This window comes from Podarcis tiliguerta (assembly GCF_965153285.1).
Source record: "Podarcis tiliguerta genome assembly, chromosome: 17".
NCBI classification, from domain to species: Eukaryota; Metazoa; Chordata; class Lepidosauria; order Squamata; family Lacertidae; genus Podarcis; species Podarcis tiliguerta.
Window position 1 is genome coordinate 14,720,796 of NC_139550.1, and position 12,347 is coordinate 14,733,142.

Here is a 12,347-nt window from a genome sequence, read left to right on the forward strand (position 1 = left end):
CCAGTGTCATTGAGCGCTGTAGGTTAACAACTGCTTTTCTTCACAGTATGCACCACACCTCTAACATAGTTTGCTTGGCGCTTTAGGCGACACCTTACTGGGGGGCAGGGCAGGGCGCAGTTGTCTGCTTGTCTGTTTGGCAATTAACCATTCACATGCTTCTTGTTGTTGTAACATGCACTTCCTCTCTTGTTTCCATTCAAGCTTTGTACAGCATGGAAATTAATGTGGAGAAAGACAAACAGACAGGAGAGACCAAGATTCTCTCTACGTCCCCCATTGGCCCAGAGGCTGCCCTTCAAAGAGGAATCAAAGTCTATGACGATGGTACCAAAGTAGTCTATGAGATGCACTCTGGGGGTGCGGTGGTAGAAAACGGAGTGCACAAGTTGAGCTCAAAGGATGTAGACGAACTCATTCAGAAGGCTGGACAATCAAGCATAAAAGGAGGGACTGTGTCGATAGCGGACGGAAACCTGAGTCATATGAAGGAACAGATGCTTTTCAAGGAGGCCAAACTAGAGATGGTGCACAAATCCAGCAAAAGGCATTCCGAGAACCCACGACACCAAGCGAAACTCTCTGGGGATGAAGTCCCAGAAGCCACCGCAGATCACCCTGTAACAATGATATTTATGGGTTACCAAAACATTGATGATGAAGATGAGACAAAAAAGGTGTTGGGCTATGATGAGACAATCAAAGCCGAACTGGTCCTCATCGACGAAGACGATGAAAAGTCGCTACGTGAGAAGACTGTGACGGATGTCTCAACCATGGATGGAAACGCCGCGGAGTTGGTTTCTGGAAGGCCCTTATCGGACACAACTGAGCCCTCCTCACCAGAGGGGAAGGAGGAAAGTCTACCAATGGAAAAACTCCCAGGTACAGAAAAGAAAAAGCGCTGTCAATGCTGTATTGTCATGTGACCACCTCTTCCTTTCTTCCTCTTCTTCCGAGCAGCTCGTGCTCCATCACTCCCTTAGACCTCACTGTATTTTTCTAACTGCAATACTGTGAACTGGAAGTGACTGCCTCCATTGCCTTGCAGTTGGGTTTCTCTGGTTTTTTCTAGTTCTTCAAGGGAGATGAATCGTGAAATTGTGATTTCTCACCAAATGCACTGTTTTAGGATTATTTTTTAAAAAGGGTGAGACAGAAGCGGAAAGTGAACACACACAAAATCACTTTCGTATTTGAAACAGATCTTATCTATATCTATATATCTATATAAATATATAATATATGAATATGCATTGATGGCTGTGTGTGAATATGCATATTTATATATTGCATATATTTATGAAACTTATAAATGTATATTAAGAATTTTACTTTATATATCTAGCAGGTATGATCAGCCTCCAAGGATTTTGCAGGACTCTTTTAAGTTTCACATACATGTGAGCCTTAAACTGCATTTTAATGTGAGTGTGTGTTTTCTTAAAAAAAACAAAAACAAAAAACCCCACAAACAAATAGGTTTTATTTTTTACTGGGGCAAGGGGAGAGCACATGATCATGCTAGTATTTTGATATTACAACATTTGGGCTCTTCCTTCCCCAAACAGCTTCACAACCTTTGTTTGGTTCTAGTAGTTTTTCAACAAGATTTGCCCCATAAAACCTCCAACATAACTGCTGGGGCTTGTGCTTAGCGGGTAGGTCACAAACAAGTGAGTTTGACTCAGCAAAGCACTGCTCCTGTGCAACCTCCATTCATTTTCATGAGGTTGTGTGCCAGCTTCACTGCTATGAATATAATGTTCCACAGTAGCTACAGAGCTGTAGCTACTCCTTGGGCTCCTCAGAAGACAGTTCAATGTAGACGGTATCATTGGCTTCAATGGGACTTGTGTGTGTGCAGCTGTGTGTTGGCCAAAGCAGCGTCCAACGACCTTGTGCCATCCAGATGTTTTGGACCACAGCTCCCATCAGCCTCAACCAGGACCATGGCTGATGGGGCTTGTAGTCCAAACCATCTTGAAGGACACCGGGTTGGCAAAAGCTGTCTTACAGACCTGGAGTATATTTTACGACAACAGAAACACAACATGGTTCACGCCAACAAATGCAGCTGACAGTGGAATGGAATTCTTTTTCTGCCTAGTGAATTGAGAGTGATGGTTTTTACCTTGGGTTCTAGCCTTCCCTAAATCTTCCAGGTTACACTATTGTGTACCTGCTCCAGCTCCGTACCTTAAGACGGAAGTAGGCATGTTGGAACAGATCCATGATTGAAGCACAGGCACTGATTTTAATGACTTGCCTTTTGGTAACAGTGCCTCCTTTTTTATTTTATTTTTATTTTTTTGTGGCCTGCTGTAACCCTGGTATGTGAAAGATTCGTTTGCAGTTGACTTAAGGATATGATGACGATTGCATGGTTTGATCACTGTTCCTATCAAAAGCAGTTAGGGAAGCTGCAGTTTTCCCTAAGGAGAGAAGAGGCCCAGTTCTCAAGTTATTAGATAAGTTTCATCTAGAGTACATTATCAAGTTTGACCCAGAAGGGGCAGGGGGAGCAAAGTGAGGAAGCTGATGCTTTCGGATTGGAGCAAGCTCTGCTTTTGCGTTCATGTCGCCTCAGAGCATTCATAAAGTTTTTCTTCAGGAAGAAATGAGAGTAAGCCATAAGGGTAGACCAAATTGAGATGCTGGCTTTTTGTATCACTGGAACGGTTTTCAAGAACATGGCGCTTCAATGGCTGGTGACCAAGAGGAGGCAATTAGGGACCCATTCACCCAAGGTGACTCATAGTCCTCCTTGTTTTCCAAAAGTTCAGCAAAATAGCCTTTCGCTCTCTCATTTCGTCATGAAGGAATGCTCTGTGAGTCATAAAGGTCGCAGGATAACAGAGTGTCCTTCCCTACTTTGTCTCATTGGGCATAGTCAGACATTATTTTCCCTCAGGATAGCCGCTGAGGGGAGAGGACAAGACTGGTTCTTGAGTTCACATGAGCCTTTTATGTTACTTTCTCACTGCGAGGAAAAGTGAAGAAAAAACGGAAGATGCCATGATTGCTTGACTGTGAGTTCTCTTCTGACCTTAAAAGATGCTACCCTCTAAATCCAGAGGATTTGATCTCTTAGGCTTATAAGACACCCCACATTCAAGCAACAGTGGAATCTCCTGTTTGGTCATTCATGTTTCCCGCAGCGAATTAAATGGCGGAGCCGTGGAGATTGTGTGAGCCAGAGGCCTTCTGCCACTCCCTCCCTGAAGGCATTTGAGCTGGCCCATTGTTTCAAACAAGTATCTCACAATCAATTATGATGATGATGATGATTAACAATGAACCTGTGGTGAACTTACACATGTACCGATACAGCTTTTTTCTATCTACACTCTTGTAGAACTCCCTTTCAGAGTCCATTGGGGTTCTGCGGTGGTAAGAATTTCAGAATTACTCATTTAAGCCCATGACACCCAGTGGCAATTTCTGACTAATGCAAGTGATAGGTGTCCTCTTCAAGGCACCCTTATGTGAAAAGACAGCCTGTTGATGAAGTCTCAAACTGGAATGAGGCACAAATGAAGCCAATATAGTAATTTGAGATGGATGGAAAACATCTGTACCCTTTGCTTAGGCTCTGTATCCCACTGGCTATTTTTCCAGTGGAGATATTTCTGGTTGATAGCTACATGTGTGACATTCAAATTAGAAACAACATTTTCTAGAGGCATTAAAATGCAGTGGCGTAGCGTGGGGGGTGCAGGGGGGGCCGGCCGCACCGGGCGCAACATCTGGGGGTTAGGGTTAGCGGGCGCAAATCCACGGGTTAGGGGGCGCAAATCCATGGGTTAGGGGGTACAAATTACTTGCCTTGCCCCGGGTGCTGACAACCCACGCTACGCCACTGTTAAAATGATTTCAACCCAGGAGGAATTTCATTTTTTAGAACAATGGCAAAGCCAGCATCTGAGGTTGTTTCTCACAATGTACCTGCTCTCTCTCTCTCTCTCTCTCTCTCTCTCTCTCTCTCGTGGTGCTTTCACTGTATTAACTATTAGCTTTAAACATTGTGTTGAATGATGTTTCCGCTCTTAACTCTTTTCTTTCTGTGCCATGCATGGTAACTTTCATGTCGGGAATACCAAACAGCCACAGCAGGATTTGCAGGATTATATCATATCCTGGTCTTAAACACATTTACTTGGTAGTATGTTGCCCTTGATATCAATGGAACATGCTCCCACATAAGTGTGCATTGGATCACAGCCTTAAAAAGAGTAGATTATCTCTTTGAAGGATGGTCTCTCTCATGCAGCTATTTTATTTTCTGCTGAGAGGGGTATGGTAATTTCAAAACCAATGCTGAATATCCAAACTCTACATTATAAACAATACAATAAAATAAACTTGCAGAAGTGCAAAGAGATTAAGCAAGTTTTCCAGCTGATCCCTGCATTTCTAATGGATAACAGTTTCCATCTACTTAAAAACTAATTATTCATATGCATATTCTTCCCTCTATTTTTGGTTTGTTAGGTTAAGTGTGGCATAGCCCATAATTTCCCACACAGCGTCCATCTGGTGTCTTCCACACCCCTACAATTTCATTTTTTGCCAGTTCCAAACAAATCCAATGCCCTTTTTAGCTTCAGTGTCCTTGACGTAGACCGGTTAGAGAACTGAAGAATTCTGTTGTATGTTATGTCTCACATGGCAAAAGGGAGATAAAAATGATAACCATTTGCAGCTCTGACTTGCATAGGTAGCATTGGGAAATGTTATTATTGGGTTTAGGTGTTTGTTTTCAAGTTGCATAGGTATGAAAAAGATTTAGGAATTCATTAATTTAGCATCAAGGTGCTTCAGATGACATTATTATAAGATATAAGGGCACAGAAAATTTAATCCTTAATGGTTAGAAAGAGAGCACAAAAGCAGACCCCCCCCCCCCGATACAGAAAACTGAGTTTCATTCATTGCAGTTTAAGCCCTGAAAAGTCATCTTCCTGGGCGGCGTCTTGTATGCCGTCAATGTTAAACCAGGAGGGAAAATGATCAATTTAATGGAGGTATCTACAATGGCACCTTTAAAATATATGAGAGACTAGATTCCTACCAAGCACAACCTACAGTAAACATGATTCAGCTAAGCACACCTGAACTGCATTCAAGTCAACAGATGGGTTTTGAGCTATATGGGTTTACCCCTGCTGGCTTCTCAAAAAGTCTTAGAGCATCCCCTCGGATCCAAGCAAAGTTAGTTGAACTTGGGTCCCATTGTTCAAAGGGAAATCAGTTCGAATAACTTAGTCTTGCTTCCAAGCCATAATATCTGATCAACTCTGCAGCCCAAAATAGTCGTGTTTACATGAGTGAATATATTGGCTGCACACCAAACTTTTAACAGGGTCCAATGTACGCATGAACCAGAGGTGATCAGAGGCCATCCCGTTCAGTTGTACATCAGGCAATGCTCTTTGCATACATTTGGAGAATCTACCCACATGAAAATGAATGAAGCATAGCAAAAATGTAAGTCGCTTTGGGCTGGTACTAACAAATTTAGTAAATATAATAATAATAACAATAATAATAACTGAATCATCTAGATTTGGGCATGCATATTGTTCTAGAATAACTGAGTTTCGAGGTGGAGGGGGGAGTGTTTTTAAGGGAGGGACCATATAGCTCAATAGCTCAGTCGTTGATCACCTGGTTGGCATGGCAAAGGTCCTGGCATTTTCAGGTAAGGACAGGGAAGAAACGAAGGAGAGCTGCGGCCAGTCAGAACAGACAATACCAGGCTAGAAATAGACCAATGGTCTGATGTGGTATAAGACATATTCCTATGTTGCTAAACTAATTTTATTTCAATTTTTTTCTTCTATGCTGGAAACAGGATAGGCCTGGAAAGTAAAGGTTAAAAAGAACAAAGAGCCTAGGCAGTGTAAGAACCAGAGAGAGATTCCCTGCTGAGTTTTCCTAGTGGTCGTTATCACTTAGATTACACACTTGTGTCATTTTTACAACTTCAGTGATTTCCCTCAAAGTATCCTGGGAACTGCAGACTGGGGAGGGAGCTGACAATTCCTTTTCAATCTCTCGTGCCTCTCACAGAACTGCAATTCCCAGTTGCAAGTCTGTAACGGAGATACACCCTCAGAGCACCTAGATGTTCTTTCAGTGATTGCTTATTTGCAATCCCAGCACAGAAAAACACTTTTGTTTAAGTAAATGTAGGCAGAAAGGATTAGCTTCATGACTGGGTGGCACAATTAATGTTTTCGCCTTAACTTTTGTAAATAAATTTTAAAAATACACAAGGGAGAAAAATCTTCTCAGCATGTTTTCATAGAATTAAAAAAAAAAAAGGTAACCTGTACATTTTTTTTATATTTTGTATTTTCAAAGTTTCTACAAGTTCACCTAAGTTTTCTTGAGGATTCCCCTGTCCCCATCCTGGCAAAAATCACTACATTCTTATCTGATTTTTTTTTTTTTTTTAAAGAATGAGATGTAGAACGGAACCACCATATTGACCAAGCATCCCCTTACAGTTAAAGGAGTATCAATACAGAAAGAAAAGAATTACAGGGTTGTTTTTCTCTTTTGGTTTCCTGTGGCTGATGTACTGTATAGTATATGTTTACATTACTCCTCCAGTTTGCCTTTGTGATATTATCTAAATGAATGACAAAATCTAGGTATGATGTGCCATTGGACAAAATGCCTTAGCACTCTCTTCTTTCTCATTCTCTCCCGGAGACCTCCAGCAATGCAGGCTGCGCCCCAAAGCTGTATGAACACAACATTCGCTTTTAGTCTCCTATTCGATCCCAAAAAGGACATGATGTATCTCATAACTAATATGGCACGGTCTGCAAATCTGGGGCCCCTATGTACCTGTGTTTCTCATAGTGTTGTTCTGACTGCATCCTATATGGTCTCACAAGTCGATCCTCCCAGCTGCATGTTGGGGCATTGCAGAATTCTGATATAACAACTGGGGGGGAGAGCTAGGCTATACAACAGATTGATCCTTATTCCAGCCAAGTCAACAGGGAAAATGTGGGCAAATTGTGACCAGAGCTCCAGCATACAAGCGCTTTTGCACGATCATTTATCAAATATTATTTATTTTTTAAAGGCCTTTTCATTTATAGACGGTTAACAGAAAACAAAACAGTGGCCCATTGGGGCCTTGAATAGTGCATCTGGCAATTCTGGATGCAGAGGGAATTGCATGGTTGTTTTTACTTTCTGTCCCCTTCACAACAGAGGTTTAGGATTACCTGCTAGCAGTGGTGTAGTGTTAGGAACTCATCATGACACACACACCCCTTCAGCATCCCAGGAGAGTTCAGAGCCATGCCCTCAAGGAAAGTCTAAAAATGCAGGCAGCAGCTGAGGTGATCATGCAATATATATATACAGTGGTACCTCGGTTTATGAACTTAATCCATTCTGGAAGTCCATTTTTCAACCGAAACTGTTCTTAAACCAAGGCGTGCTTTCCCTAATGAGACTTCCTGCCGCCGGTGTCCTTCTACCGTTCGGATTCCGTTTGTAGACCAAGGGAAAGTTCTCAAACCAAGACACCACTTCCGGTTTTGCAGAGTTTGTAAACCAAATCGTTCTTTAACCGGACTGTTCTTTCAACTTGTTAGACAGGTTTAACAAAACATCTTCAGCTAGCTGAATAGCAACAGTCAGCTTTTAATTAGAAAGGCAAGCAACCTTTCAAAGAAGTGTTACCATTTAAACTACTAGTATGAAGCAGGAATCCCATCAAAGAAAAGTGACGACATACCCAGCCTCTTCTTCACTGTTTTCCTCATTCTCTTCCTTCCTCTATGCTAATCTGCAACAAACTTGGAAGCTTCATTATCTGTCTGTTAATTATTCTGGCAGATTGTTTCTGCTCTGAAAAAAACGTACTGGAACTACATTCCTCCGTGTTCCCCTTTCCACTGCACTTCTTCCTGTTAAGAAAATAGCAAAATGATGCAAAGTTTAAAGTTAGTGGAGGTTCAAGCAGTGAAGACATTACTTACTACTAAATGCTGAATGTTGCTGTTTTTAGATGGAAGCTCATTGCTTTCAGATGTTTGCTTTTCCTTGCTACTGGATGTGATTTTGAATCAACTGACAAAAATCTCATGCAATTCCTCTCTTCTAGATTGTTTCAGGGTTCCTTTGCAGTCTGTGCCCAAAATAGTACAGTCAGGATTCTGCCATCTTTAACTACAATTATCTGCCCACCTGACAGCAGGCTCTGCCAAAGTCAGTAAGACATTACATGTAGGAGTAAACACATATAGGATTCCAATGTTCCATCTACCATCTCTCACTGCATAATGTGTAGAACTGCTCTTTCAACTGACTATGCTCACAGAGCTCCCTCTCTCTCCCTACCCATCACATCACCCACCCATCAAATTTGCACCTTCCAAAACAATAGGGAAACCAAAATTCACACTTATCCAAACTTTGCTTTCACCAACCAAACAGTGCTGACGAAGTGCATACATTAGAGAGAAATGTGCATAAAACTAATGCATTGGTGAAAATAACACACTGAAATGCATTCGGTTATGGGAAAAAATGCTTAAAAAAAGATGTACATTAGTCAAAATTGCATGGGAAAATGTGTACATTAGGAAATTTGCACTTAAACGCTGGTGAATTTTCATGCAGATTTTCTTTTTAAAAATAACCAAACCACAAATTGCTTCAAAATGTGGAAAAGTTAAAGTTAAAGCTGGAAATAAGAGAAACTGAGATAACCAAAATTGACATAAACTTCCATCCCTAATACACACATCTTAATTCATAAATATTATTGAGCATGCAACAAAATATCTCACTGCTATAAATAACCAATCTTATTTACGCATAATATCCACCTGCTTTTATAAGAAGACTTTTCCAAGTCCACTGAGAGAGAACTCCTGCATGCCAATAAAAACTGGGATCCATTTAAATTATACTCTGAAAAGAAAATCTTCTGCAAATCGAGCTTTTCAGATTAACTGCATTCCAAATGAGGCTTTTCAAACAGCAATTTGTTAAGCCTTTCCAGGTCAGCAAAATATGCTGATCTAAAGTATCTTGACTTTAAAATGCTATGGCCCAACCCTGCCAAAGTTCAGCACTTCAAAAACCCATTGATGATGGCAAAATTGGTGCGATTTTAAAGTTGGGTTGGATTGAATTCACTATTCATTTAAAATACAGGAACTTTTGTTCAGATGCCCTTCAGTCAACTTAACATTCTGACCTTATAACATTCATTTTGTAAGACAGCATACTTAGAGTGCAGCAATAGCTGGTTAACTGATGTAACTTTAAGCACATGAGCTATCCCTGGTGATAGGCAAATAACATACAGCACAATCCTAAACATGTTTGCTCACAAGTCCTGTTTGTGGGAATATTCAGGGAGGCAGGAGAAGATATACAGTGGTGCCCCGCAAGACGAATGCCTCGCAAGACGGAAAACCCGCAAGACGAAAGGGTTTTCCGTTTGCAGAGGTGCTTCGCAGGACGAATTTCCCTATGGGCTTGCTTCGCAAGACGAAAAATGACGAAAAAATTTGAATTTTTTTTTTTGCTCCAAAACCCCTTATTTTGAATTGCTAAGCTGCTAAAAGCATTTTAGCAGCAAAACCGCTAATCCCCCACCCCTTAAAAAGCCGTTTTTAGCCCTTAAATCGCCAATAGCGCTAATAGCGCTACTCCGTCAATGGGCTTACTTCGCAAGACGAAAAAACCACAAGACGAAAAGACCCGCGGAACGGATTCTTTTCGTCTTGCGAGGCACCACGGTATTGTTTATTAATATCCTTAGCAGAGTTTCACATTCCCCTTATAAACGCACAGCAGATAGTATTGAATTGTATGTTCCTGGTAAATTCCCTTTTAGTCCATCTTAAAAAGAATAAACATGCCACAATCTTGTTTAAAGTATATAAAAGAAGTTTACTCACATCATCAGTTCACAGTTGGATCCCTGAAGGCAGACTTGGTTATAAATTATATACATTTGGATCTACCCCATATGGGGGGATAATCCCAGTGACTACAGACTGGCAGTCACTGCAGTTCACACGACAAAAGGAAGATGGAAAAAGAGTCGAAAAGAAGGAAGTGTGCTGTGTGCCTTGCCCTTTTGTTACCTAGGCAGGTAAGGTCACCGCCACCTCTAGTCACATGCAAGAGGAAGGATGCTCCAGGCAAGAGGAAACAGGAAGTTTTCGACTGGCTGGACCAAACATTCCCCCGCATGTCTTCTCTAGGAAAACAAGGAATGTTGTACTTGACTGCTACTTATATATCACATCCCACACTGTTGAGTTCAGTGAGGCATACTCCCAAGCAAGTACACATGGGAATGTAGTCTTCAGCACATAGCTAGGCATTTATGGGATCGAAACTACAACAGGATCAAGCATTATATTCAGTTTGCATGTCTTCTTCCCCCCCCCCCTTAAAAACGTATCAGTTTGCAATGGCCTGACTGACAGCTTGATTCACAATCCAGTTAAGCCACGCCATCTTTGGAAAAGTCCCCTGTGCATAAACAAACACAAGACTGCAACTTCTGCCCTCCCAAACTGATAGGGCAGCAAGTTACATACCCTCCAACACCAGAGTGAGGCAAATTGGGACACAACCTCAATGGAGGCCACACACACCTCTTGCTCCACCCCCGTCCCTGTCACTCATGCCCCGCTCCCCTCTCTGGGCTCCCACCCTCGCACCTTCACCTGCCAGTGCTGCTGCTGCCGTACTTTCGGAAGCGGAGACCGGCTTCTAGAAGTAAATTGGCTGGAAGGCTGCGGTGGAAGGAGGAATAAAAGTGGGCAGCACAGAGGGGGCAAGGTAAGTTGGTGTGACTTTGGGTTCCATTTTTAAGGCATGTCTTTTGGTCCCATGCTCTAGTGCAGCCAGAGCAAGGGAGCCAAAATGGGATATCCAGGATTGGAATTGGAAGCCAAAGCAGCTTCTGTAAATTCTGTAAGTGTCCCACTTAAAATGGGATAGTTGCATGGTATGCATCGTTGGAAAAGTGGGCAAAAGATGGCAGGTTCGGTATAAAATTTTGCATCTGCTAATTTATATGTGTATATATGCAAATTTAGATATAACTACTGCAATGTAAACAAAAACATAACATTGCTTCCCAGAGCAGACTCCCAAGTAAGTATGCATAGACTTTCTGCCGACCACTACATTTTTATTCGTAAGTCAGTCCCACTGAATTCAAGTGTTTAGCTTGGGAATCTCTGGTTCTCCAGATGTTGTTGGACTCCAATTCTCATCAGCCCCAGTCAGTATAGCCAGTGTTCAAGGATAATGGGAGTTGTAATTCAGACACATCTGAAGAACCTCATGTTTCCCTTCCCGGGTTTAACCAAGTCCTCCAGTTTGGTTTCCCAGATGTTTTGGATTATAATTCTCATTAGCACCAGCCAGCACAACTGAGGTTGTACACACTGTATAGGCCAAGGCAAGAGACAAATCCATTTAAAAACTGTTTTTCCTTTTCATCAGCAAGTACAAAGCCAGGTCAGAAGAAGGGCAAACACCTAACTTTTAAAAGATTTTCTGTGTGCCATAAAGATTTGAATTTATTTTTATTTTTACAAAGAGGGGCTCAAGGAAATGTTGTGTGAGATACAGTTTTCTGGTGAACGTAGAGTATGGGTGAGATTTTGCTTTTTGAAACACGCCCACTTTCTATGTGAGCAAAGGTTTAAAAGATCCCATTTTGCAGAGGAGAGAAAGAACGACAATAAACTGCTGTGCTAACTACTGGATTAGAATTGCTGAAAATAGCTGCTGTCCTTTGTAACCTGAAGTGTACTTTTTGAGACTGTATATGCTTTTTTGTTTTGTTTTCTTCAGATAAAAAAAAAAATCAAAGACAGACAGACAAAAAAAAATAAAAAGAGATTTCAGAACACTGCCAGCAACAGCCATGCTGTATCTGTGGCTACTTTCTGGGTTTGGGTTTTGTTTTTTTCCTTCTCTCTGTATAGTATTACAAGTAAATAAAACTGCCTTTTCACTGCACCTATTTCTGTGTCTTTGTCCTCTTTTTACTCTGTAATTCTCACTCCTCCAGATGCTCTGTAATCTCCCGACAGTTTTGCATCCAAACATTTCTCCACCCCACTCACTAAAATATCAAAGTACTAACTTGCATTTCTCCCACCCAACTTGCATTTCTGCTGCTGCTTTATTTCTACTCATCTGGAGCCCAGCTCAATGCTCTCACGCCTAATTAACCCTTCACCGGATTTGGTACTCTTGCAATCTTTTCCCACTCCCCAATCCCTTCCCCAGGGGTGCTCTGCATAACACACTATGCGGCTCCTCTTGCC

General features: G+C 41.7%; 1 protein-coding gene across 5 annotated transcripts in view; it reads left to right on the top strand.

The window, feature by feature from the left end:
- PALM2AKAP2 (PALM2 and AKAP2 fusion) overlaps positions 1-12,347 on the top strand; it is a 216,475-nt gene that overhangs the window by 101,511 nt on the left and 102,617 nt on the right. For 3 of the 5 annotated variants that reach the window (XM_083419494.1, XM_083419505.1, XM_083419507.1), the window contains exon 7: positions 205-885. The exons of 1 other annotated variant lie outside the window; for it this stretch is intronic. In XM_083419494.1, coding sequence (XP_083275620.1) covers positions 205-885 — 681 coding nt within the window. Of the gene's footprint in view, positions 1-204; positions 3,709-3,885; positions 8,594-12,347 lie in introns of those variants that run through there. One more of the 5 variants, XR_014506277.1, reaches the window with a different exon arrangement.